Source organism: Myripristis murdjan, chromosome 20, assembly GCF_902150065.1.
Source record: "Myripristis murdjan chromosome 20, fMyrMur1.1, whole genome shotgun sequence".
In the NCBI taxonomy this organism is placed as follows: Eukaryota; Metazoa; Chordata; class Actinopteri; order Holocentriformes; family Holocentridae; genus Myripristis; species Myripristis murdjan.
Window position 1 is genome coordinate 744,725 of NC_043999.1, and position 27,500 is coordinate 772,224.

The 27,500-nt window shown below is 49.4% G+C and overlaps 1 protein-coding gene across 1 annotated transcript in view; it reads right to left on the reverse strand.

Annotated features, from left to right (window-relative positions):
* LOC115379168 (histone-lysine N-methyltransferase 2C-like) overlaps positions 1-27,500 on the reverse strand; it is a 70,008-nt gene that overhangs the window by 30,371 nt on the left and 12,137 nt on the right. The window contains exons 3-22 of the mRNA XM_030079888.1: positions 22,542-22,621; positions 21,437-22,169; positions 20,558-20,737; positions 20,381-20,403; positions 19,122-19,211; positions 18,895-19,004; positions 18,181-18,325; positions 17,831-18,002; positions 16,495-16,609; positions 15,561-15,724; positions 10,094-14,982; positions 8,884-9,150; positions 7,220-8,313; positions 5,359-5,466; positions 3,517-3,642; positions 2,156-2,275; positions 1,149-1,250; positions 891-995; positions 475-656; positions 1-48 (exon numbers count right to left, since the gene is read on the reverse strand). The exon at positions 1-48 is cut by the window's left edge and continues 117 nt beyond it. Coding sequence (XP_029935748.1) covers positions 1-48; positions 475-656; positions 891-995; positions 1,149-1,250; positions 2,156-2,275; positions 3,517-3,642; positions 5,359-5,466; positions 7,220-8,313; positions 8,884-9,150; positions 10,094-14,982; positions 15,561-15,724; positions 16,495-16,609; positions 17,831-18,002; positions 18,181-18,325; positions 18,895-19,004; positions 19,122-19,211; positions 20,381-20,403; positions 20,558-20,737; positions 21,437-22,169; positions 22,542-22,621 — 8,853 coding nt within the window. The remainder of the gene's footprint in view (positions 49-474; positions 657-890; positions 996-1,148; positions 1,251-2,155; positions 2,276-3,516; positions 3,643-5,358; positions 5,467-7,219; positions 8,314-8,883; positions 9,151-10,093; positions 14,983-15,560; positions 15,725-16,494; positions 16,610-17,830; positions 18,003-18,180; positions 18,326-18,894; positions 19,005-19,121; positions 19,212-20,380; positions 20,404-20,557; positions 20,738-21,436; positions 22,170-22,541; positions 22,622-27,500) is intronic.

The window sequence follows — 27,500 nt, forward strand, 5'->3', positions numbered from 1 at the left end:
CAGCGCAGGCCCGGGGAGGCGGAGCCACACTGCACGCACCACACACACCTGCAGGAGACACACACAGTTACACACCACACACACCTGCAGGACACACACACAGTTACACACTACAAACACACCTGCAGGAGACACACACCACACACACCTGCAGGAGACACACACCGTTACACACCTGCAGGAGACACACACTGTTACACACCACACACACCTGCAGGACACACACAGTTACACACCACACACACCTGCAGGACACACACAGTCACACACACACACACCTGCAGGAGACACACAGTTACACACCACACACACACACACACACACACACACACCCCGATACACAGCTGTACACAGACATAGTTTTGCTGAACATTAAGCCCCACCTGCCTTAAGCAGTCACACACACACACACACACACACACACACACACACACACACACACACAGAGGCGGGCTGATTGACAGGCGGACCCACCACTGGCACTTCCAGGCGCCCTTGGGCACGGTGTGGAGGGGCGGGTCCAGGCAGTAGGTGTGGTAGCTGATGTCGCAGTCGTCACACAGCAGCAGGCGTCCCGGGTCGCTGGCCTCGCCGCACGCCTCACACACCGTGCACTCCAGGCAGCGCCACCCCTTGGTCAGGATGACTCGAGTGATCTGCACACACACACACACACACACACACACACACACACACACACACACACACGTAATCCTTCATGTGAAACCAGTTTGAAAAGGTAAACTGTGATTTAATCTGATTTACAAAAATGAGTTCTTTGTTGTTGCTAAATCAATCAAACTGATCTGAAAATGCAGCCAGTTAACTGTGTGTGTGTGTGTGTGTGTGTGTGTGTGTGTGTGTGTGTGTGTGTGTGTGTGTGTGCTCACCTTGATGTTGACGCAGTAGGGGTGGTAACACTGTCCACACTGAGAACAGGCCAGCAGTCTGCCTTCAGCTCCCTGACCAAAACTCCCACACACCACACACATGTCCTGTACGCACACACACACACACACACACACACACACACACACACACACAATGTGATGAGGAAAGCAGCACACACAGGGCAGCAGGAGTGTGTAATATCTGTGTGAGTGTGTGTGTGTGTGTGTGTGTGTGTGTGTGTGTGTGTGTGTGTTAACCTGTCTGAGGGTGAAGTGGTCCGAGGTGGAGAACATCACCACCGTGTTGTGCATCGAGTTCTCCTCCTCCTCCTTCAACTGCAACGACTCCACATACACACTCTGAGAGAGAGAGAGAGAGAGAGAGAGAGAGAGAGAGAGGGAGAGAGAGAGAGAGAGAGAGAGAGAGAGAGAGAGAGAGAGAGAGAGAGAGGGAGAGAGAGACAGACAGAGAGAGAAAGACAGAGAGAGAGAGAGAGAGAGTTTGATGCATGGATCCAGATGTACACCTGATTGTTTTAGCCAAAGAAAAACAACAACAACTAAAAAAACTTTCAATTAATTTTTTTTTCATGAAATAAAATAAAACATTCAGTCTTGGGCTGTTAAACACTGCAGGGATCTGTCAGCCAATCAGAGGAAAGCACGTGTCATTCTTCAGACGAGATCAAAACTGCATCCATTTCATGATGCAAAGAAACTTAAAAATCAAACGCACAACGAGCAGGTGTGTGTGTGTGTGTGTGTGTGTGTGTTTGCAGAGACCCTGCCCTCTGCCTGGATTTTCTTATTTTGCTGAGTTTGGGACTCTACTGAGGCGTCGGCCTTTGTGCTCCCGTCCAATCACGGCACAGCGCCACGCCGTGCACATCCAACAGGAAGCTACGAAAATCATGGATGTGGGAAAACGCAGCGAAGAGAGAGACTGAGCGGACGGAGCTCGTCCCACAGCGAGAGAGAACCTGAGGCTGGCTGAGGGAGAGGAGGAGGAGGAAGAGCGTGGACATTTTTTTTTTTTTTCCCAAGAATGGCGACGTTAGATTTTGCCGTTATTTCATTCCATCGCCATCCTAAGAAAGGAAAACTGAGCCTACTCATTCTTCATTTAAATATAAAAAAATAAATAAAAATATGTACAAACAAAAACGTCAGTGGACTTGAGAGTCATGAAGCCTCGCAGAGACAGAGTGTGTGTGTGTGTGTGTGTGTGTGTGTGTGTGTGTGTGAGAGAGTGCGTGTGTTCTTACTCCAGGAGACACAGTCAGGCTGTCCTGCGTCTTCATCCTGCTCCTTCCTCTCCCTCCTCTTCCTCCTCCCACACCTCCTCCTCTGGACCTCCTCCTGCCGGGAAACCCTGAACCACGACCCTGAGAGAGAGAGAGAGAGAGAGAGAGAGAGAGAGAGAGAGAGAGAGAAGGAAATAAGGACAGGAAACAGGGGAGTAAGAGAGGGGAGAGGAAGGAGGGAGGGAAAAAAAGGAGATGTGGGGAAACAGAAAAGGAAACAAGGAGAAGAAACAAGGAGAGGAGATGAGGAGGAAATGAGAGCAAAGTAGGAAGGAGAAAAGAGAGAGAAGAAAGGAGAGGAGACGAGGGGAAACAAAGAAAAGAAAACAACGTGAGGAAACAAAGAGAGGAGAGGACAGGAGGCGGAAGGAAAGAAACACAGTAGAGAAAAGAAAGGAGGAAGGAAGAGGATGAGGGAGGAAAGGAGAGACGAAAGGAAGCAAAGGAAAGGAAACAAGGACGGGAGAGAAGGCAGAAAGAGGAAAAAAGAAGAAAAGAGGAAGAAAGAGGAACGGAAGGGAGACGAGGGGAACAAAAAAGGCAACGAGGAGAGGAGGACAGGGCCGAGGAGAGGAAACAAGGAAAGGGAGTAGGAAAGATGAGGAGGAAGAGGGAGGGAGGGAAGGAAAGGAGATCCAGCGATGACGTCACTGTTTACTAATGCTCTCTCTCTCTCTCTCTCTCTCACACACACACACACACACACACACACACACACTCATAAAACTGTTTCTGATGATATCATCCTGTGATTGGTGGAGAAAATCAAACTGAGTTCTGAAAAGGTCATGAATCACTGGATGATGTCGAGGTGTGTGTGCGGTGTCAATCATTTCCTGTGGGCGGGGCCAGGGGCACAACAACAACAACAACAACAACAACGAGGAGGAGGAGGAGGGGGGAAGCGAGAGGAGAAACAGGAGCGAAGCTGAACGCTCAGAAGCTCGGGAAACATCAGCGTTTGTTTTGTTTGTACAGGTTAGAGAGAGGTGGGCGGAGCCTAAGGAAGCAGGAGGAGGATATGTAACGCACCCCCGACCCCACCCAGCTTTAGGAGCGCTTCATCTGCCTCCCCCCTGCTCCCAGAAGGGTGGATATGGAGGGGAGAGGGCCATATAAGCTCTGTGTGAGTTGGGTTTACTTTGTTAAACACTGCACGTCCCAGAGGGGCGGAGCTATGCAGGTACTCTACTGTCAGAGTTAGGGTGCGCATGTTCTGCTGCTGCCATGCTTCAGAGGGGCGGGTCTGTGTGGGGTTAGTGGGTTAAAGTGAAAGTGCAGGCCAGAGGAAGCTGTTAGAGAGTTTAGGTGCGCTTCTTTACCACTCTCATGCTCCAGGGGGGGGAATCCGGTGGGCGGGGCTTAGGGCTGTCCCTCCCCCCCTCCCCCGTGGAATCCTGGGAGGACGAGGGGGGGCTCACTGCCCTGCGATTGCTCCACAACGAACCCTGAGTTAGGGAGGAGGAGGAGGAGGTGAGGAGGAGGAGGAGGAGGTGAGGAAGGTGAGGAGGAGGAGGAGGTGAGGAAGGTGAGAGGGGTGGGGGGGTGGGGGTGGAGGGGGGGGGGACAAAACGCAGTGACATAAATGCAACAGCCACAAAACCAAAAGTCAAACTGAAAAGGAAAATTCAGGCCAAACCAAACAGTGTTACAATGTGATGACGTCATGGCAACATGCAGCCGCTCCGCCACTCAGCCGTCGTCACCATGGCAACCCCCAAACCTGGTGCCACTCACCTTGGAAGTGTGTGTGTGTGTGTGTGTGTGATGTGTGCTGCATGGGGGCTGCCTGTCCTGTTGGTGGCGCTGTGTTGAGCCAGTCAGCTTCATGCTGAGCAAAATGGACATCAGTGTAAAAACACACTGCTGCCTGGAGGGGGCGCTGCAGAGACCGCCCCCTGTCCGGCACCATCACCCGCCCCATATCACAAACACAGGGTGTGTGTGTGTGTGTGTGTGGGTGCTAACTGGCCCGCCCACCCCGACAAGCCGTCCAATCAGCTGGAGCGGTTACATCACCCCCGCATGTTCAAGCAACGTCCTGCCCAACAGGCAGCGCCCCCCGCAGGCCGGACAGGGAGCGCCCCCCGCAGGCCGGACAGGCAGCGCCCCCCCCGCAGGCCGGACAGGCAGCGCCCCCCCCGCAGGCCGGACAGGCAGCGCCCCCCGCAGGCCGGACAGGCAGTGTGCGCTCTGCGACGCTTCACACATCAAGCTGCTTTAACTGTCCAACTCACACATGCAGGTCAGCATGCATGCATGTGTGTGTGTGTGTGTGTGTGTGTGTGTGTGTGTGTGTGTGTGAGACCATGCATATTGTGAATGTGCAGATGTCGAGTTAGTGAATGAATGACAGGAGGAAGAGGTGGAGGAGGAGGAGGAGGCGTCTGCATGACATCAGAAAAACATCTGGTATTCATGTTAAAGTGAAGTAATGCTTCTGGTGGTTTCCTCCCCACCTGCGTCCCTGTAGACTCACTGGGAGGACTGGGAACACACTCACACACACTCACACACACTCACACACACTCACACACACTCACACACACACACACACACACACACACACACACACACACACACACATTTCCCAACCATCTCAGCTGTACAAGTCAAACACTTTCACCTGTTCACCCAAAATAGTTCCTAGAAATAGCAACTAATAACTAATAACTGTCACGGTGAAGGGAGACAAATAAGAACCCGTTCTAAATGATTATGCCTGTTAAAATAAATGTTAAATAAAATAAATAAATAAAGACAAGAGCGGAAACTTCACCAAATCACACAGAAACTGTGGACAGACTGACCAATGGGGAAGAGGGCAAATATCCTTGGTTATAATGTGGGTGAGCTGGTCCTCTAAGGCCCTGCAGGCCAACACAACAGAAACAAAATGAAAAAGAATGAACCTCCTACAGCAGACAATCTGTCCTACAAGACTTTGAGACAACTGAAGCAACACACACACACACACACACACACACACAGTCTAAACCACCACAGAAACACAAGAAGTTGTTGGTCCTGTCATGTCGTCATACAGTCATCAACAGTGACATAAAATACACAAAAGAGAAATGGCAGCTTTGGCATCACCCAACACACACACACACACACACACACACAAACACAAACACACAAAAAGGTCAAAGGTCAGCTACCTGTTTGACCCTAGGTCTACCAGGGGAGAACTTCCTCTTGGAGATGGCCGGCTTCCCCATGCCAATTTTTGGGGTGAGAGGAACCACAGTGGTGGGCAGAGCCTGAAGCTAGGAGTTAAAAACAAGGAGAGGACAGTCAGGAGTTAAAAACAAGGAGTGGACAGTCAGGAGTTAAAAACAAGGAGTGGACAGTCAGGAGTTAAAACAAGGAGAGGACAGTCAGGAGTTAAAAACAAGGAGAGGACAGTCAGGAGTTAAAAACAAGGAGTGGACAGTCAGGAGTTAAAACAAGGAGAGGACAGTCAGGAGTTAAAACAAGGAGTGGACAGTCAGTAGGAGTTAAAAACAAGGAGAGGACAGTCAGGAGTTAAAAACAAGGAGTGGACAGTCAGGAGTTAAAACAAGGAGAGGACAGTCAGGAGTTAAAACAAGGAGTGGACAGTCAGGAGGAGTTAAAAACAAGGAGAGGACAGTCAGGAGTTAAAAACAAGGAGAGGACAGTCAGGAGTTAAAAACAAGGAGTGGACAGTCAGGAGTTAAAACAAGGAGAGGACAGTCAGGAGTTAAAACAAGGAGTGGACAGTCAGTAGGAGTTAAAAACAAGGAGAGGACAGTCAGGAGTTAAAAACAAGGAGTGGACAGTCAGGAGTTAAAACAAGGAGAGGACAGTCAGGAGTTAAAACAAGGAGTGGACAGTCAGGAGGAGTTAAAAACAAGGAGAGGACAGTCAGGAGTTAAAAACAAGGAGTGGACAGTCAGGAGGAGTTAAAAACAAGGAGAGGACAGTCAGGAGTTAAAAACAAGGAGAGGACAGTCAGGAGTTAAAACAAGGAGTGGACAGTCAGGAGTTAAAACAAGAAGAGGACAGTCAGTAGGAGTTAAAAACAAGGAGAGGACAGTCCGTAGGAGTTAAAAACAAGAAGAGGACAGTCCGTAGGAGTTAAAAACAAGGAGAGGACAGTCAGTAGGAGTTAAAAAAAAGAAGAGGACAGTCCGTAGGAGTTAAAAACAAGGAGTGGCCAGTCAGGAGTTAAAAACAAGAAGAGGACAGTCAGTAGGAGTTAAAAACAAGGAGAGGACAGTCAGGAGTTAAAAACAAGGAGAGGACAGTCAGGAGTTAAAAACAAGGAGTGGACAGTCAGGAGTTAAAAACAAGGAGTGGACAGTCAGGAGTTAAAAACAAGGAGAGGACAGTCAGGAGTTAAAAACAAGAAGAGGACAGTCACTGGGAGTTAAAAACAAGGAGAGGAAAGTCAGGAGTTAAAAACAAGGAGAGGACAGTCAGGAGTTAAAAACAAGGAGTGGACAGTCAGGAGTTAAAAACAAGAAGAGGACAGTCAGTAGGAGTTAAAAACAAGGAGAGGACAGTCAGGAGTTAAAAACAAGAAGAGGACAGTCACTGGGAGTTAAAAACAAGGAGTGGACAGTCAGGAGTTAAAAACAAGAAGAGGACAGTCCGTAGGAGTTAAAAACAAGGAGAGGACAGTCAGTAGGAGTTAAAAAAAAGAAGAGGACAGTCCGTAGGAGTTAAAAACAAGGAGTGGCCAGTCAGGAGTTAAAAACAAGAAGAGGACAGTCAGTAGGAGTTAAAAACAAGGAGTGGCCAGTCAGGAGTTAAAAACAAGAAGAGGACAGTCAGGAGTTAAAAACAAGGAGAGGACAGTCAGTGGGAGTTAAAAACAAGGAGAGGACAGTCAGTGGGAGTTAAAAACAAGGAGAGGACAGTCAGGAGTTAAAAACAAGGAGAGGACAGTCAGGAGTTAAAAACAAGGAGAGGACAGTCAGGAGGAGTTAAAAACAAGGAGTGGACAGTCAGGGGGAGCAGAAAAAAAGGAGTGAGCAGGAGAAGCTGCCAAGTTACCTTGGAGGGAGGGGACTCGGGCGCGCCGTTGGGGGAGGAGCTCCTGGCGGGGGGTGAGGGTGGAGACAGAGGAGGGGGGGTGACAGGAACTCTGGTGGGGGAGGTCTCGGGCGAGGCCTCGGTGGAGAACGGGGACTGCCTGAGGCGAATGGAGAGGTCGTCTGACGGCCTGCTGGAGGGGGGCGGAGCTCTGAGCGTCCGGCCCTTCCCTCTACGCAGGGGAGGCGGGCTGGGAGAGGAGGGGAGGTGCAGGAGGGCAGGTGGAAGAGAGGAGGTCATCAGCTGCATCACCTCCTTGTCTAACGAAGGGTCCAGCTCCAGCATTGGGCTCACGGGCTGGGAGGAGGGCAACTCCTCCTCCTCCTCCTCATCCTCCCCCCCATCTGACCTGTCCTCCTCCACACCGCCCTCCTCCTCCTCCTCTCCTCTAAGTTCATCTGTCCTATGAGGAGAGACATCGCCTTTCTCCTCCTGCCCTTTATCGTCCTCCTGCTCTCTCATTGGGCGTTGCTCAGCAACCACCTCATCAGCGGCCTTCACGGCCAGCGGCGCTGTCTGCACTGAGGTTTCAGGAAGTGGCTCCTCCACAAGCTCCTCCTCTTCCTCTGTCCTCTGCAAAGGCTCAGCATGTGATTGATCAGTATCTTTGGTGGGTGTGGTTGCCGTGGCAACAGGTTCAAACGGGTTCTCAGATTGGCTAGCGTCGTCTGCCGTCATCACACAAAGGGACGGCGATGCGTCTTCCGGCGTGGCCTCTCTAACCACCTCCGCTTCTCTCTGATTGGTGGAGTCCTCTTCCTGGAGGCGGAGCTCATGAGGAACAGGGGAGTGAGGAGGGAGGAGGGGGGAGGGGGAGGAGGAGAGGGATAAGGCAGTCCTGTGAGGGGAGGGGGGGGAGGAGGCCTCCAGAGAACCAGCTCTGAGAGGAGGCGGGGGAGGTGAGGGAGGGGAGGAGCAGGGCGAAGGGGGTGGGAGGGGCTGAGGGGATGCAGCAGCTGACTGTGGGGGGGAGGGGGAGGAGGCGGCCACAGGAGGAGACGGGCACCTTTCAGTCAGGACACCGGCTGTCAGCTGGACCAATGAGGAGTCAGCACCTGCACACACACACACACACACACACACACACACACACACACAATCAGTGTCCGTGATTTGAGGAACTAAGTTAACAGTTTATAATGTGATGTTTTGATGTGGTTTTTTTGTAGAGGACCAATCGCGGTGGAGAGGCTAATTTCATCTAATAACTGCGGCTGTTTGATGTTTCGGGACAGAAATAAAAACAGCTGCCACATGGGAGCTGGTTGGAAAGCTCCTACAGACACTCCTGAATGATGTATTTTTAGTCTCCAAATCCACTTGCTGTTTACTATCGTATCCTGTATCTCTACAGTGATATTTTCAACTGCATACCTCAACATTCATATTGTGACGATACTGTACAGATGGCTATTGGTTCCTTCACAGAACACGTGCACAGTGAGTCATCAGTGATGTGGATATGATGACCAAGCAGGTCGAGACAAACACCAGAACAGGAAGAGCAATCTAATAATTTGCATTCCTTTAATGTGATGCAGAATTTAAAACCAAGGAAAAACATTGCGTAGTGGAAAAACTGTGGCCTGCACTGACACACTGCTGAGCTCCTGACTGTGTCCCACCTGCAGCAGGCCATAGGGAGGCCTCCTCTTCCTCTCTCTCCTCCTCCTGCTTGTGTTGCTGCACCGTTTGCTCTCCCTGGTCAGCCTCCTCCTCTTCTTTCCTCTCCTCTGTCTTCAGATGTGCTTCCTCCTCCTCTGTCCTTTGCTGCAGAATTTCTCTCCCCGCCTCCTCCTCCTCCTCCTCTGTCCTCGTCCTCGTCTTCGTCTGTGGCACCATGTCATCCTGCTCGTCCTGCTGGTCTACAGCTTCCTCAGTCACGGAGACGTCTGCAGGGACAAGATCGGACACAGTGCCACCAACACCGCACTTTTACTCTGAAGAGACCCAGGAAGTAGACTCGCAGCAGCAGCTCAGAGAAGCCGAGGCAAACGGCTCACACCAACACACACTGCGTCCTTAAAGGTTCACTCAGCACCACTCAGAACCACTATTTTTTTCCACTGTAAAGGTTATTGTACCAGCCCCATCTAATGACTAATAATCCTGACATGTGAAGGGCAGGAACGCACCCCAAAATTAGTAGGGGTGGGGGAAAATAATCAATTCACTGAAGCACTTTTCTACATTTCTTTAAGTTTTTTTTTTTTTTTACGAAACCGATTTTAAGTGAAGATATCGGCTCATATGAAACTAGACCACCTAAGGAATCCATCGGTTCTTAGCATGTAGTAGTGAGACCAACCCTAACCCTAACCCTCTAGGATAATCACAGCCACAAACTAGAGGAGAATTCAAAAACAAAAAATACTATTAAAATTGAATCACAATACATATTGAGTCCAGGGATAAGCATATCGTCCCAGCCCTAAAAAGTAACTCCAAAAAACTCTAAAAAATGATTCGTACACGCAAACAAAATGAGTCACACACTCCAGCTCCAATGCAATAGCACATTTTTAATAACACAATACCAATGTTTCAACTGTGATCTTCGGGACATGATAAATAATCCTGTGCATTTTTACTGTATTTAGAGTTTTAAAATCCTGAAGCACCGCGCTCTACGGTGAAAGGATTTGTTCCGCAGGCGACCAAGCCCTCATTTATGTTAAAACCTCTGGAGCTCCCCCACCCTGCAGCGGGAAGGGATGAGCTGAAAACTGGTGCTGAGCTACCCTTTAACGGTACACTCAAAACAAAGTCTTTAGTCGCACACAGCTTTACGCTGTTCAGATTACAACAACAACAACAACAGGCCTTGATACTCACCCAGAGCAGCTGCAGGCTCCCTCTCTGCTGCTGAGAGATGCTGGGGGCTGAGTGAAGACGGGCTAACCAGCAGCTCAGCGGGGCCACGATCCTCACCCGCCTCAGTCTGGGCAGGGCTAGCACACATCCTCGCTGGGCTAGCATCCGTCCTCAATGGGCTAGCATCCGTCCTCAATGGGCTAGCATCCGTCCTCGCTGGGCTAACATCCGTCCTCAGTGGGCTAGCATCCGTCCTCAGTGGGCTAGCATCCGTCCTCAGTGGGCTAGCATCCGTTCTCGCTGGGCTAGCATCCGTCCTCGCTGGGCTAGCATCCGTCCTCGCTGGGCTAGCACGACCGGGGCTAGCATGTGTCCTCACTGGGCTAGCATGACCAGGGCTAGCATCCATCCTCACTGGGCTAGTACGACCAGGGCTAGCATGTGTCCTGACTGGGCTAGCAGGATGAGGGCTGGCATCAGTCCTCACTGGGCTAACAAGACCAGGGCTAGCATTCGATCTCACTGGGCTAGCATGTGTCCTAACAAGGCTAACGTGACCAGGGCTGGCATCCGTCCACAGTGGGCTAGTATCCGTCCTCAGTGGGCTAGCAGAAGCACGGCTAGCATCTGTCCTCACTGGGCTAGCATCCTTCCTCACAGGGCTAGCATCTGTACTCACAGGGGTAATATCCGTCTTAACAGGGAGAGCAGGACCAGGGCTAGCATCTGTCCTCAAAGGGCTAGCAAGACAAGGACTAGCACCAGTCCTCACAAGGTTAACAGGATGAGGAGTAGCCTCAGCTGGCACAGGGCTAGCAGGACCAGGGCTAGCATCAGTCCTCACAGGGATAACAGGATGAGGACTCACATGAGTCCTCACTGGGCTGCCAGGACCGGAGCTAGCATCAGTCCTCAGCGGGCTGCCAGGACCAGAGCTAGCCACCAACTGCTCAGGGACAACAGTAGTCTCACTAGCAGGCACGGGACTAGCTTGTTTAAGACCTGAATACATGGGGCAACCAACTGGACTAGCAAGTGGGCTAGTGTGCACAGGGCTAGCGTGATGAGCATGGGAGGGGCTTGTCTGAGGAGAGCCAGCCTGGCTGGAGCTGATATGTACGGGGTCGGAGTGTGTGGGACTAGGAGGCATTTCACTGGTGTGGCTAGTGCTAGGCATCGCAGTGCTACCCTGAGTGGGACTAGAATCGATAGTGGCAGTAGCATGAGCAGGGTTTACTGGACTTTGACAAAGAGAGCTGTCCTGGGTTTCAACATGACTGTCTTGAGTTTCAATAACAGAACTGTCCTGGATTAGCACAGGGCTAGCCAGATTCTGGCTAGCATGACTCTGAACAGCACAGGAGTCATGGAGCAGGGGAGTGTCTGTTGGGCTTGTGTGGCTAAGGCTGTGTGCAGGCAGGACCGAGCTGTCATCAGGACTTGGAGTCGCAACAGAGCAGCTCAGCGGGGCCTTAGAAAGGCCAGAATGCGGGTCACTGATGGGAACCGGGCTACAGTCAGGGCTACGTGTTGGGCTATGATATGTTTTGCTGGCCTGAGCTGGACTACGAGGAGGGCTAACACAGACTGAGCTTGTGTTTCTTTCTGTTTGCAGTGGGTTGCAATGGCTGGGACTGGAGGTGGTCTGCATGTGAGCAGGACTAGAATGACCAGCAGGACTAGACCTAAGTGGACTATGAATGACCCCAGCATCAGTTACGCTAGCACTGGTGGAGCTTGTTTGTACAGTATGGTCTGGGGAAACAGGCCTAAGGATATGGCTAGCAGAGCTATGAACTGGGCTGTCAGTCAGCCTATGGTGAGGAGGACTAAAGCTAGCTGCTGGAGACCTGGGACTAGACTGTGTCTGAGCAACATGCGAAGGGCTGCAGCTCGCTCCAATGAGTATGGGACAAAAAACAACAGACTCCGACTGACTGCCATGTGTGGGACTTGGGCTAGGTTGATGAGCCTCTGTAAAACTATGATCTGAGGGAATGATGCCAGCCTGACCATGAACTGGGCTAACACTAGTCAGCCTGCTGCTATCATTAGCATCTGTGCGGATTGGGCTAGCACAAGTGGCAACAGTATGAAGTGGGCTAGAATGAGCAGAGTTTACTGGAATAGGACTAGCTTGCGTATTATTAGACTGAGTTGGACTGCTCACAGCTACCTCCATTTCCTCATCCTGAGTTGAGCTAGGGTGATTATGGCTAGCTGGTATCTGTGATGAGTTAGCTGGCAGTGGTGAAGGGCTTGGTGGTAGTACTGAAGGGCTACTTGGTAACTGTGTGGGGCCAGTCAGCAGCAGTGAGGGACCAGCCAGTAGCTGAGAGGGGCTAGCCGGCGACTGAGAGGGGCTAGCCGGCGACTGAGAGGGGCTAGCTGGTAGGTGTGGGGGACTAGTCAGTAACTCTGAGATGTTAGCCGACAGCTGTGAGGGGCTAGTCGGTGGCGGTGAGGGGCTAATGTGAACAGGTACAGGGCTTATATGGACAGGGCTGGTCTGAACTGCTGTGGGACCAGCAGAGACCTGAGGAGACATGGCGTGAGTTGGGCTAGCAGGCATTTTACTGGCATGTGTGGGGCTAGCACAAGTCAGGCTATCTTGGATATGTATCTGGCTGACATTAGTTTCAGTGGCTTCCATGCAGCATGAGGGGCTCTCATGAGAAGAGCTTTGATGACCGGAGCTAGCTGGAGGTAGACTCCCCTCCATTTCACGAGCATGAGGTGGGCTAACTAGGCAAGCAAGTCCCAGAGAAGTGCTAACATGAGCAAGGCTTTGTGGTGTGGGTGTGGAAGGGGAAAGAGGGAGGCTAGCATGTGCAGGGCTAACCATGCTACTCTGAACAGGACTGTCCTGGTCCAGGGATTGGCTAGCTGTGCCACAGCTAGCCAGGGCAGCTATGGACAGGTCAGGGGTGGGGCTACTCTCCAGTGTTTGGCCATCATGGCTCGGGCCATGCTGCATTGTGCTAGGCTCCTTAGGGCTTAGCTCTACCGAACTAATTTGTGTGATGCACTGCTGTGTGGCTCTTAGCCATGAGGGGCTAGCAGGAGGAACAATACACGTGCTAAGCTGTAAAAGGTGGACTTGTGGTGGGCTAGCAGGCTGTGACAAACTATACTGTGTGGGTATAAGTGGGGATGGGGCGGGGCTACATGGAGCTGAAATGGGCCTCACTGAGGCATGGCTTCCTGCTGTGTGGGCAGGCCTGCAGGAGGCTGGAGAAAGGCTACCCCGGTCCAGTGTAGAAGTGTCCTGTGTCGGGCCAGCAGGGGACCGAGCAGGGCTAATTGATTCAGGCTTCTCCTGGTCCAGTGTAGGTTCAGCATCCTGTGTAGGACTCTGCGGAGGTGATGAGGAGACGACCTGAGCAGGAGGACATGGCGAGGGACTGCGCTGAGGCTGGGTGATGATCACATGGGCAGGACTGTGCGATGCAGACCCAGGCTCAACCTGGGTGGGGCTCTGCGGTGGAGCGGGACTTTGGGGAGTATGTGTAGGCTTCTGCTGATCCTCTGAAGGTGTGGTGGGGCTGGACTGACTGTGGGTGGAACCGTGGCTAACGTGTGAGGGACCATGAGTCTCCAGCATAGAGCTGCCTTGGCTGGGGCTCTGCTGAGCCTGTATGGGGCTGGCGTGGGTAGGGCTATGAGGCTCAGCAGTTTTCTGGAGCTCTGTAGGACCAGGGTGAGATGGTGCAGGGCTTTCTTGGAGCTCTGTGGGACCAAGATGAGAAGGTGCAGGGCTTTGTTGGAGCTCTGTGGGACCAGGGGGAGATGGTGCGGGGCTTTCTTGGAGCTCTGTGGGATCAGGGTGAGATGGTGCGGGGCTTTCTTGGAGCTCTGTGGGACCAGGGTGAGATGCTGCAGGGCTTTCTTGGAGCTCTGTGGGACCAGGGTGAGATGGTGCAGGGCTTTGCTGGAGCTCTGTGGGACCAGGGGGAGATGGTGCAGGGCTTTCTTGGAGCTCTGTGGGACCAGGGGGAGATGGTGCAGGGCTTTCTTGGAGCTCTGTGGGACCAGGGTGAGATGGTGCAGGGCTTTCTTGGAGCTCTGTGGGACCAGGATGAGATGGTGCAGGGCTTTCTTGGAGCTCTGTGGGACCAGGGTGAGATGGTGATGGTGCAGGGCTTTCTTGGAGCTCTGTGGGACCAGGGTGAGATGGTGCAGGGCTTTCTTGGAGCTCTGTGGGATCAGGGTGAGATGGTGCAGGGCTTTCTTGGAGCTCCGTGGGACCAGGGTGAGGTGGTGCAGGGCTTTCTTGGAGCTCCGTGGGATCAGGGTGAGATGGTGCAGGGCTTTCTTGGAGCTCTGTGGGACCAGGGTGAGGTGGTGCGGGGCTTTCTTGGAGCTCTGTGGGACCAGGGTGAGATGGTGCAGGGCTTTCTTGGAGCTCTGTGGGACCAGGGTGAGGTGGTGCAGGGCTTTCTTGGAGCTCTGTGGGACCAGGGTGAGGTGGTGCAGGGCTTTCTTGGAGTTCTGTGGGACCAGGGTGAGGTGGTGCAGGGCTTTCTTGGAGCTCTATGGGACCAGGATGAGATGGTGCAGGGCTTTCTTGGAGCTCTGTGGGACCAGGATGAGATGGTGCAGGGCTTTGGGGCAGGACTGTGCAGCTGCCCTGGGTAGGGCTATGTGCTGCAGGGCTGTGCCGAGGATGTGGGGGGCTACAGGAAGCCGGGCTGGTGGGCGCAGCTTCTGTGTGACTTGGGGATGATACCTGTGGAAGGTCGATGGGCGGGGCCTGTGTAGGACTGAGGGGCGGGGCTGCTACAGGGGTGTGTGTGATTGGGCTGTGAGGCGTTAGCTCCTCCTCCTGAGGTCTGCAGGCAGAACAGATGTAGCTGCTGGGCTCCACCCTGCCCTCACCTGCCTGCACCACACAGTCTGCATGGACACACCTGAAAAAAACAAACACATGGCGGTGAAGCAAGCGACTGCTGTCCAAGAGTCTTCTTTTCGTAGTAAAGCCAGCTGCTTTTTTACACTTTGCTACTTTAGTTTCTATTTTTGGAAAATTCTTAGTTTTCGTTAGCTTCAGTGGTAGTTTTAGTCTTTATTAAACATGAAACAACCTGCCAGGTGAGACTCCAGGTTTCTTTAACTGAATCCAAATCAAGAACCACCAGCTGATTTTCACACTTCTGTGATTCATTTTATTTTGAAAACCACAACGTTTCTGTTAGTCGTGCATCAGGAAACCACCCGGAAATAGTCAGTGTGAACAGTGTGAATGAATATTTTCTTTGTCATTTAATCTGTATTATATTTTTTTGGGCACATTCAAACTAATAACATAGGCTTATCATGAGTTGCTTCCTGAGTCTGAGCAACTGTTGGCTATTTTTACTTAAATTACGACACTGATTGATCGATTATCAAAATTGGTTTAATTGTCTCAGCGCTCGTCTGAAGAAAACCAACAAAATACAGAAAGCTTAGTCAGTCTGTGTGTGTGTGTGTGTGTGTGTGTGTGTACCTATAGCAGCAGATACACGTCAGACAGTCCTGCGATAAGGAGGGGTCGAGGGCGTGGCCACAGAGCGGGCAAGGCAGGGCGGGGTCACATGACTCACACAGGGACGGGTGATTGGCCCACTGACCTGACGACCTCACACCACACCGTAAGCACACTCGGCAGTTCTGAGAGAGAGAGAGAGAGAGAGAGAGAGAGAGAGAGAGAGAGGGACCACTGTAAAAATCACAAAGGCCCGGCTATTTTCAGTGCAGGGCCCCCACAACCAATCAGATTTTATTTTCAAACCTCAAAACACAAAAGACATGTTTCAGCCTCTGCTGCTCTCAGCGCCACGCAGCGGGCAAAATCAGCAAGAAATGACCCGAAATTACCAAGAAATTCACAAAACGTTAGAAGAAAATGACCTGATTATTAGCAAAGAAATAACTAAAACTCAAGAACAGTACTCTTACAGATGTTACATTTTAAATCTAGAATTTTAAGGATTATAAAAAAAAATGACCACAAAATAACCCCAAAAGAAAATCGCCAAAATATTCCCCCCAAAACTGAACTGAAGTGAAATTTGGACTTTTCATGATAACGCCAGCACACACACGCACACACACACACACACACACACACACACAGGATGTGGCACTGGAGTTGATGCCAACACGTGTGTGTGTGTGTGTGTGTGTGTGGTGAACATGTAAATGATATATTAATGTCACAGGTTTATATATCACCAATAATCCATTCCCTATTCGTGGCCGCTTTTTTCATGTTAGTTGTATTTTGCCCGTTTTGGCGACATCGCTGTCCGGGACAGGTTTTACCGTGGAGCCGCTCGGTGACCAGGTGACCAGGTGTGACCAGGTGACCAGGTGACCAGGTGTGACCAGGTGACCAGGTGTGTTCGGTTACCTGGTGTCAGACCGGACGTGTGTCTCACCTTGCAGCTCCAGCCGCTGCTGGGTGTGTGTTCCAGGGCCGGCGTGAGGCAGTGTGTGTGGTAGACCTTATCACAGCGCTCACACACCAGCAGCACACTGTCGTCCCCTCGCAACCTGACACACACACACACACACACACACACACAGAGGGAGGGAGAGGGCAGGTTAGTGCTGTGGTATTCCAGCCTTAAAGGGATCAGCTGAGCGTCGGTTTGTTTCCTCGGAGCGGCGACTAAAAATAGAAGCGGCTTGATCAGGATGAAGCTCTGAGACGAGAACCTGACAGGAGCGGCGGCTTCTCTTCTTCAGGACGAGGAAACGAGTTTGTTTCAAATGTATTTACTCTGAAAAACAGCCGAGACGCAGCAGAGACATCAAATATCTGCTAAAGACGCCGCAGGGACGGAGCTCACACACACACAGACGGGCAAAGGATCGCCTCTGTGACGCCTCTGATGACTCAGCATTAAAGACGGCCAAGACAGGACTGGAAACACTGGAAACACTGGTTTTAACTCAATCTGTACATTTAATTTGACTGCAAAGCCACAAATTCAGCAGCCACATGAGAGAAAACACTGCTGTTATGTTATTGACCCTTTGAAAGCTGATTCCTCTGATTTCCTTCAAAAACACGGGAAACAGGCAAGAGGCAAGAAATGACAAGAAATTAGAAAACAAAACAAAAAAATCAAGAGAAACAGAGTAAAAAAAAACACAAGAAAATAAAAGACAAAAAAATCCTGTAACATTAGTTTAAATATATAGTTATACACATCATTTTCTGTATATTTTCCTCTTTTTAAAGTTTTTTTTTTTCAACTTTCATGGTCATTGCCTTACTCCCCAGTGTTTCTGTTTTTTTTTTTTTGTTTTGTTTTTTTAGGTGTTTTAACTGGCTTTGCTCGGTCATGTTCATGCTGCAGATCAAAAGACTGAAAAATATGAAAACTCAGTGACAGATATCCTGACATCTCATGGCTGATGAAGAGCAAATGAAACCAGTCCAGCTGCTTACTGACGATGAAATGATCTTTTTTTTTGTCATACGCTGCTATCGCTCTCTAAACTTTCAGCAAAAGAAAAAATCCAAAAACATAAAAAACAGAAACATCTTCCTCTAAACAAAAAAAAAAAAAAACAACATCTGTGTGTGATTCCTAACTTTTAAGCGTACGCTGGCGAAATGAGATGCAACAACACGCCTACCTGTGGAGCATCGACTCACACCTGAGCACTGACAGGTCAAAATGCCTACAGGTTGGCAGGTTTGCATAGGGCTTCTCTCTCTGTGTGTGTGTGTGTGTGTGTGTGTGTGTGTGTGTGTGTGTGTACCTGCAGATCTGACACACTCGACACTGAGGACACTGCCAGCCAGCCCGCCGCAGGGGGGAGGGGGCCACAGGAGGGTCCAGGCAGCTGCCATGGTAACGGTTACCGCAGCAACAGCACATCAACTGACCGCCCGCATCACTGACACCTGAACACACCACACACACACAAGAGACTGTGCGCGCGCACACACACACACACACACACACGCACACGCGCACACACACACACACACACACACCCCGAGACAGAGAGAGAGAGAGAGAGAGAGAGTTTAGAGACACATAGAGTAAAAGTCCTGGTGTGTGTGTGTTCGTGTGTGTGTGTGTGTGTGTGTGTGTGAGTGCGTGTACCTGTGTGTCTGGTGCACAGTGTGTGTCTCTGGTTCCAGTCCTGCTGAGCTCCGGCGGCGGCGGCGCAGGGGAAGTGGTAGCTCCGCCCACAGCCCGTCTCCCGGCAACGCAGCGACGCTCCCAGACGACCACAGAACACACATACCTGGACAGGTGAGAGGGGGCGGGGCTTAGACTGAGCAGAGCAACAGACCAACAGTCAGGGCCTTGCCTCCTCATAAAGAGAGACTCTGAAAAGGTTCTCCACTGTCTGTGGCTCTGACCTGTCTGTGGTTCTGACAGGTCCTGTCTGTGGCTCTGACCTGTCTGTGGCTCTGACCTGTCTGTGGTTCTGACAGGTCCTGTCTGTGGCTCTGACCTGTCTGTGGCTCTGACCTGTCTGTGGTTCTGACAGGTCCTGTATGTGGTTCTGACAGGTCCTGTCTGTGGTTCTGACAGGTCCTGTCTGTGGCTCTGACCTGTCTGTGGTTCTGACAGGTCCTGTCTGTGGTTCTGACAGGTCCTGTCTGTGGCTCTGACCTGTCTGTGGTTCTGACAGGTCCTGTCTGTGGTTCTGAAAGGTCCTGTCTGTGGTTCTGAACTGTCTGTGGCTCTGACCTGTCTGTGGCTCTGACAGGTCCTGTCTGTGGTTCTGACAGGTCCTGTCTGTGGTTCTGACAGGTCCTGTCTGTGGTTCTGACCTGTCTGTGGTTCCTTGCAGCAGGTGGTACTGACCTGTGTGCTTCCTGAGTCGATGGCTTTGTCGACGTAGAGAAGTGATTGGCCCTCGCCGCGACACACCCCCTCTGACCAGGCCGCACACTGCAGGTGAGCACAGCACTGACCTGCACACACACACACACACACACACACACACACACACACACACACACACAGAGTCAGACACACCTGCTGGGTGGACAGACTGGGCCACATGACAGAGAGGAGGGGGAGGAGTTTACCTGTGGGGTCGAACAGTGATTGGACGTTGATGTCGTGAGGAAGGCCGACGGCTCCCAGCTGCTCCACGAACTCTGAGGAAGACTCCTCCTCTGAAACACCAACAAGCTCGTTAACTAATTAACTCTGAGGAAGACTCCTCCTCTGAAACACCAACGAGCTCGTTAACTAATTAAGTCTGAGGAAGACTCCTCCTCTGAAACACCGAGCTCGTTAACTAATTAACTCTGAGGAAGACTCCTCCTCTGAAACACCAACGAGCTCGTTAACTAATTAACTCTGAGGAAGACTCCTCTGAAACACCAATGAGCTCGTTAACTAATTAACTCTGAGGAAGACTCCTCCTCTGAAACACCAACGAGCTCGTTAACTAATTAACTCTGAGGAAGACTACTCCTCTGAAACACCAACGAGCTCGTTAACTAATTAACTCTGAGGAAGACTCCTCCTCTGAAACACCAACAAGCTCGTTAACTAATTAACTCTGAGGAAGACTCCTCCTCTGAAACACCAACAAGCTCGTTAACTAATTAACTCTGAGGAAGACTCCTCCTCTGAAACACCAACGAGCTCGTTAACTAATTAAGTCTGAGGAAGACTCCTCCTCTGAAACACCGAGCTCGTTAACTAATTAACTCTGAGGAAGACTCCTCCTCTGAAACACCAACGAGCTCGTTAACTAATTAACTCTGAGGAAGACTCCTCTGAAACACCAATGAGCTCGTTAACTAATTAACTCTGAGGAAGACTCCTCCTCTGAAACACCAACGAGCTCGTTAACTAATTAACTCTGACGAAGACTACTCCTCTGACACACCAACGAGCTCGTTAACTAATTAACTCTGAGGAAGACTCCTCCTCTGAAACACCAACAAGCTCGTTAACTAATTAACTCTGAGGAAGACTCCTCCTCTGAAACACCAACAAGCTCGTTAACTAATTAACTCTGAGGAAGACTCCTCCTCTGAAACACCGAGCAGCTCGTTAACTAATTAACTCTGAGGAAGACTCCTCCTCTGAAACACCAACAAGCTCGTTAACTAATTAACTCTGAGGAAGACTCCTCCTCTGAAACACCAACAAGCTCGTTACCTAATTAACTCTGAGGAAGACTCCTCCTCTGAAACACCGAGCAGCTCGTTAACTAATTAACTCTGAGGAAGACTCCTCCTCTGAAACACCAACAAGCTCGTTAACTAATTAACTCTGAGGAAGGATAACAGACTATGATACTAAATACAGTCAGTAATAATGTACTCACCACACTGTTCTGGACTGCTGCACCTACACACACACACACACACACACACACACACACACACACACAGCTCAATAAAATGCAAAAGGCTCTTTGATTCCAAATAAAACATTAAATTTCCAGACTTTAACGTGGGCGTTTTTTACATAATTTTAGTTTCCAGGAAGTGAGGTCACTCACGTGGGTGGAGCCTGGTTGCCGTGGTAGCAGTGCTCATGGCAGTCGTTGTCGCGGTCGGAGGAGGCGCGGCGGTTGAGGATGTGGAGTGGGATGTAGCCCGGCGTCGGGCCGAACACCACCAGGCGACCCTGACCCAGGGGAGGCTCGTCACCACGGTAACAGAAGGCACACTGCTTCAGACTGTAGGGCCACACACACACACACACACACCCACACACACCGACATACATACACACATCAGTTATATTTCCTTGATGACAAATAATCTGAATCAGTAACAGATATTTAGGGCCGATTTTCAACTTCCTTTAAATTAGAAAATTAAATTTTAAATTTAAAGTAGCCAAAACATATCCTGCTTTGAATTAACGAATATTTAATTAATATTATTATATTATTATATTATTATAACAATTGCGAAAAAATCCCCAAGAACATCACTAAAAACTTCGAAGAAAAAAAAAAACAGAAAAAGTTCAAATAAATAAATAAATAAATAAATAAATAAATAAATAAACAGCCGAAAACTTAAATCTAAAAATACATATTCGGGGTGTAATAACACTAGTCTATATTATTTTGTTTAATTTATTTGATAAACGCTTAAAATTGAGAATTCATTATTTGTTGCTGTGCTGAATATAATGACAGGCTTCTTTTTATTATTTAAGAAAATTTCTAAAGTATTGATGTTTACAGAAGTTCATAATGAATGAAAACCTGTTTTATGTTTTCTATTTTTTTCTCTTAGTGGAGCGAAAATGATCCAAACTGAAATTTCAAAACCATTTTTGTATATATATTTACACACACACACACACACACACACACAGATAGAGATAGATGTGCATGTATGTCAGAAACAGCGCCCCCTCTCACCGTTTTTTGGTGTGTCCCAGGCTGGGCGTGGGCGAGCCTCCGGACTCCTCCGACAGCGAGCGCTGGAACAGGGGGGACAGCGAGTCGTCGTCCTCCCCGGGACTGAAGCCCAGCCGGGGGCAGGGCGAGGCCAGGGGGCTGGGCAGGGGGCTGGGCAGGGGGCTGGGACAGGGGCTCAGAGGGGGGCTGGGGTTCAGGCTGACTCCGCCCTCCGTCGTCTCTATAGGCACGGGGCTACCGCTGCAGTTCACCTCCATCGGGTCGGGGTCTGGGTCGGGGTCGGGGTCAGGTTGCTCCTCCTCCCCAGGGTCAGGAGCGGGTCTGGGGCTACCCACCGGGGATGAGGGGGCGGGGCTCATTCTGTCTTCCTGTTCAGGACAGGAAGCTGGTCGGGGGCTGGGAACCGGGGCAGCAGGACCGGGGCTGGACCCGCCTTCCTCCCTGGGGCTGGAGACCGGGACCGGGACAGCCGGGTCGGTGTGGATCAGACCGGGCTCAGAGTTCAGGTCGGGTTTTGGACTGAGCCTGTCCTGGCTGGGGTCTGGTTCCAGGTCCGGTTCTGGGTCCGGGTCCGGGTCGGGGTCCAGGTCGGGGTCAGCTTCAGGCTCTGGCTCGGGTTTGGGGTCCGGTTCGGGTTCAGGGTTTGGGTTGGATTTTCTTCTGGAAGCTGACCGACGCCTTCCTGCCGCCTTGACCTCCTTGACCTCCTTGACCTCCTTCACCTCCTTCACCTCTGTGGGACACGAGGAAAATACAGTATCAGTGTATGAAGAGACGGGAGAAAGGAGAAAAATAACAAAAACATGATTAGATTTCATTTCTCATGTATACAATTCAAAAAGTAATACACAACAGGCTTCTCCGTGTCATTTTATATGAACTATTAATTCATGTAATTCACTCAAACTGTGACTGAGGCTGATAACTGATAACTGGCTGTGGAGAGCAAAACGTTTTCTGAAGCTAAACAAACAGATTTATATTTCAAATACAGGATGTCAAGACTTTTCCACCTGCAGACACTGTTTCTGGAGTCTGGAGAGTAGGAGGTCAAGTTTTTCACACACACACACACACACACACACACACACACACACACACACACCTGTCTTCTGCGGCAGCTTCTTCTCCGTGGCGTCCATGCTCTCTTCATCCTCCACCTGGGCTCGGCCTCGACTGCGCCCCCTGCAGGCAGAACAATCAACCCGTCACTGATCCTGCTGGTTCTCAGACGAGCTGGTGATAATCCAGAATATTTTCATGCTGACAACAGAGCCTTGCAACAATAAATAAATAAGCGAATAACTAAATAACACCAGGCGGATCGATACGGGACCCCACAGCCAATCAGAACGTGTTTTTAACCCTTTGAGACCAGAGGCCTGTACCATAAAGCTGGATTATCATCCCCGGGGTTTCTCTTAGTAATCTGGCTTCACTTAACCAGACATCCTCCCTCCTGATGTTCAGTCCCATGAAGCTTCAGCTCGCTGACTGAACCCAGGCTTTTCCAATCTAGATCTGAGCGCTCACAGAAAAAGGGCGGAGTTTGCTGCAGACGACCAATCACAGACAAGAAAAAATCCACCCGAGCCGCATACTTTACGACGGAGGAGCAGACAATAATCTGAAATAAATACGAGGAATATAAATCAATAATCTGCCGACTGTGTCAGTGCATAAATTAGTGGGATTATAATCTGACTTCCCCACCATGACAGCAGCAGTAGATCTGACTGCAGTAACATTTGTGTGTTCAGTAAATGAATGTGTCTCCCACTCAGCCGTACACTCCTGCAGAGGAACTGGCCCTCTCTCACAGTGAGGGGCGACCCTCGCTGGGCCGCTGCCCTCAGTTTGAGCTTCAGCAGATTCATCACTTTGATTCAACTGGTTTTGATATTTAATTTTATAAAGCATCTGACGCCTCGTGTTTATTCTGCTGGTTAAAATATTATTTCACTGTCACTTAAAGACTGTAAAACATTTGGCATCAACTCTCATGTGGACTTTTCAGAGCAGCCAGCCTAAATACTAAATATGAGCAAACTAATGGAAACCTAAAGGAGCCCGGAGGCTGGCCTGGATTTAATCAGGCTTTTATTTAACCCTCTGAATTAAATTCCCCTCATTTATTTTCAAAAACATTTTTTAGAAAATCATTACATCAGTCTACCAGATCAATTTTTGGTTGGACAGTGTAGAGTCATGAGGAAAAAAAACAAGAATTCCTTCTCCTTCTCTTCAAACTTGAAAAAATGTGAGAAAAACAAACAGAATTAAAATAAGAAGTCTAAGTAAAATGTATTAATTTTATAAAAGAAGAAGAAGAAAGGGAAAATGGGCAGGCCATTTTACCAAAGAGCTGATTGGTCAGTGGGTGGGGCTTTTCTACCTGCTGAGCTCTGATCCTGAACTTCACCGGCTCCGGAGCAGGTGTGGTGTTCAGCGTATGTTACCATGGCAACATAGCCCGATAAAAAGTAAACCACCTTCATGGTACAGAAAAGCCAGCAGGGTTAACCTGAAGTTAGCTTGCTGAGCCGAAATCAGCTTTATGGTACAGGCCTCAGGATAGAAAAAAAAAACACCTCAGAAGTCATGACATCGTCTTACATTCTTACAAACAAACAAACAAACAAACAAACAAACAAACAAACAAACATCTGCGGCTCCATGAAACTAATGCAACTACGTTTTGTCATTTTGATCATATTTCTGTTTAGTGTTCAGCCTTAAAGTGAAACTGAATGTCTGGCTGGTAAGTGTGTTTGTTTGCGTGCGTGCATGCGTGTGTGTGTGGCTGTGTGTGTGTGCGTGTGTGTGTGTGTGTGTGTAACCTGACATGCAACATGCTAGAACTAACCAGATTACAGTCATAATATTAGCAGTGTAACTCTTTACAAGGTAATTAAAGACGTGAACGATCCACATCAACACGTCAGCGTGTCTGCTGCCACACACACACACACACACACACATACGCACACACACGCACATACACACACACACACACACACACCTCAGCAGTGTGTGTGTGTGTGTGTGTGTGTGTGTGAGTAAAAGCACACTGCTGACAGGAAATGGGACCCCTCCTCGATGCAGAATCAGTAAAACCACGAGTGCACGCACGCACACACACACACACACACACACACACACACACACACACACACACACACACACAAACACCCGCCCTTCCCCCAACATTCTGCTGTACGCGCCACAAACTGTGGTTAAAATTTGTGCTGCATGTGACACTGCACCGCCCTCACACACACACACACACACACACACACACACACACACACACACACACACACACACACACAGAGAGAGCTCCACCTCCCATAATGCAATAGGAATGGTTGTATGTAATTAGCACTGTGTTTTGGTTATTTTTTATTGATTTAGTGTTGAAGCGTGTGAAGCATTTTTATGTTGATGCCTTTTGTTTGATGCAAAATTTGACCATTTTAACGACTGAAGGGTGAATAAAAACGGTCAAAAATCCTCCAAAAGGCCACATCAGGACACAGAGACCCTGAGGAACACCACAGAAACATCCAGGCTGCGATTTGGAGTCAAAAACTTTGGACATTTGGAGATTTCAGGAAGAATTTGGCATCGCGTTCTGTTTTTGAAATGGTTATGCATGCTTTTATGACATCCCGTCTTGACTATTGTAATGCCTTGTATGTCGGTGTTAGTCAGGCCTCCATCTCCCGCTTACAGTTAGTCCAGAACGCTGCTGCTCGTTTGCTAACTGGTACATGTAAGCAAGAGTACATCACCCCTGTACTGGCATCTCTCCACTGGCTTCCTGTGCCTTTTAGGATTGAGTTCAAAATTTTACTGTTTGTTTTTAAGTGCCTAAATGGTTTGGCACCCACCTATCTCTCCGACCTGTTGGAACCCTATGTTCCTTCAAGGTCCCTCAGGTCCTCCGATCAGCTTCTCTTGGCCGTTCCTAAATCCAGGTTGAAGCTCAGGGGAGACCGGGCGTTCAAAGTGGCAGCCCCAAAGCTGTGGAACGGACTGCCGCTGAATGTTAGGCAAGCCCCCACTCTGCAGGTGTTTAAATCACGCCTTAAGACACATTTTTATTCCTTGGCTTTTAAAACATAGCCTGCGTTGACTGCTTTTATGTACCTAGGTGTCATTTGTGTAACAGTGACTATGTTTTATGTTCTTCTGTCATCTGTTTGTATGTGACACCTTGTATGTTTTATGTTCTTATGTGGTTTTTTGTTCATTTTGTGTTATTTGTTTGTTTGGTTTTTTGTCTTTTAACTTGTACAGCACTTTGGTTCAACTTTGTTGTTTTTAAATGTGCTATATAAATAAAGTGGTATGGTATGGTATGGTATTTTTCTAGTTTTTGGATTTTTCATTTTCTACAGTGACGTCCAGTTTGACAAAATGCTCCGCCTGCCATCACCACTGATCATTTAGCTGTCACCTTGTGTGTGTGTGTGTGTGTGTGTGTGTTGTGTTTCTTTGTCTTTTACATTGGTTGTAATAACTTTCACAGTTTATTTTGAAAAGATAAAAAGAAAGAAAGAAAGGCGGCTGTGACATCAGCAGCCAGCGGGGACAAAGAGGTCAGAGGTCAAAGGTCACAGCAGCCTGCCAACACACAAGCCTCTCTCTCTCTCTCTCTCACTCTCTCTCTCCAACCAGCCAGGTGGAGTGAACACACACACACAGGCGCGCGCACACACACACACACACACACACACACACACACACACACACACACACACACAAGCTTGCACAGACACAGACAGCGGGAACATACTGCATTATGCATGGACTGTGTGCGTGTGTGTGTGTGTGTGTGTGTGTGTGTTTCATGTAGCTCCTCCTCCCTCTCTGTCCACACAGAAGGCAACCAATCACATTGCAGCCTGAGGTGCAATCTTTCTATGGTTTGTTCCTTTTTGTAAAAAGTGAAAATGATTAAAAAAAAAAAAAAAAAAAATGACAGCTGAAACAATTAATCAATTCATCAATCAGCATGAAAGTGACTGATGATAGTTAAATGGTGTGTGTGTGTGTGTGTGTGTGTGTGTGTGTAGGGTGGGGGGCATTTTCACTCAGAGGTCAGAGGTCAAGGGACCCGCCGGAAACAGACATCCTCGTTTCTCCCTCGTGAAAATTTAGCCTCCTTCACATGACTGGTGCCAAAATCCCTCCATAGGACACTAGTATCTACACACACACACACACACACACACACACACACACACTGCCCTAACATGTGGGAAGCTTACAATCAAAACTCCTACGTTTGAAACAAACTTTTCATATTGAGCCTTTGAAAGCAGACTGACCTGACGTCTGTCAGAAACACAAAGAAGGGAAACGAGCGACTTCATGAGACGAGACAAAAAATTAAATAAATAAATTAGTCAGAAGTTACAAAAACTTGAAACAAAAACGGAAAAAAGAATAAAAACAAGGAAATGACCTGAAATTAAACACACAGAAGTCCTGAAATTTAACACAATTTTAAATATATAATCATAACAATCAGAATAAAGCTTTCAGGAGATCCTTCCCTTTTTTTGGAGAATCATCTTCTCGCTCTCTCTCTGATCATTTCATTTTCTTCCGCTAACTTCTTCTCCTCTTTCTACGTCTTCTCCTAACTTTCTGCCTGAGCTGCTCGTTGTATTTTTTCCTGCGTTTTGGAGACAAATCAAGGTGTTTTGTTTGTTCACGTTTCAAAAACCGAAGCGAGACGTGACGTCCATCCGGGCTTCAAACGGTTAACGGATCAAACCGGGCCGGAGCCTCAGGACGGTGTGAGGCGCCGGTCCAAAACTTCAAAACGCAGACGCGCCGTCTTCATACGGTCACAGGGTTTCAAAATAAAAGCCTCGGCCTGTGTCTCGCCGCTGACACGTGTGACATCACATGACTGTTGCCGGGCAGAACACCGACGCCCCCAAATGAACCGACGGCCACAGGATCACAAACAAACATGTGGAGCTGCGAGGAACAGCTTCACTTTTTATTTTGTGGAAAAAAAAAAGGAAAAAAAGATAACAGGAAGTTG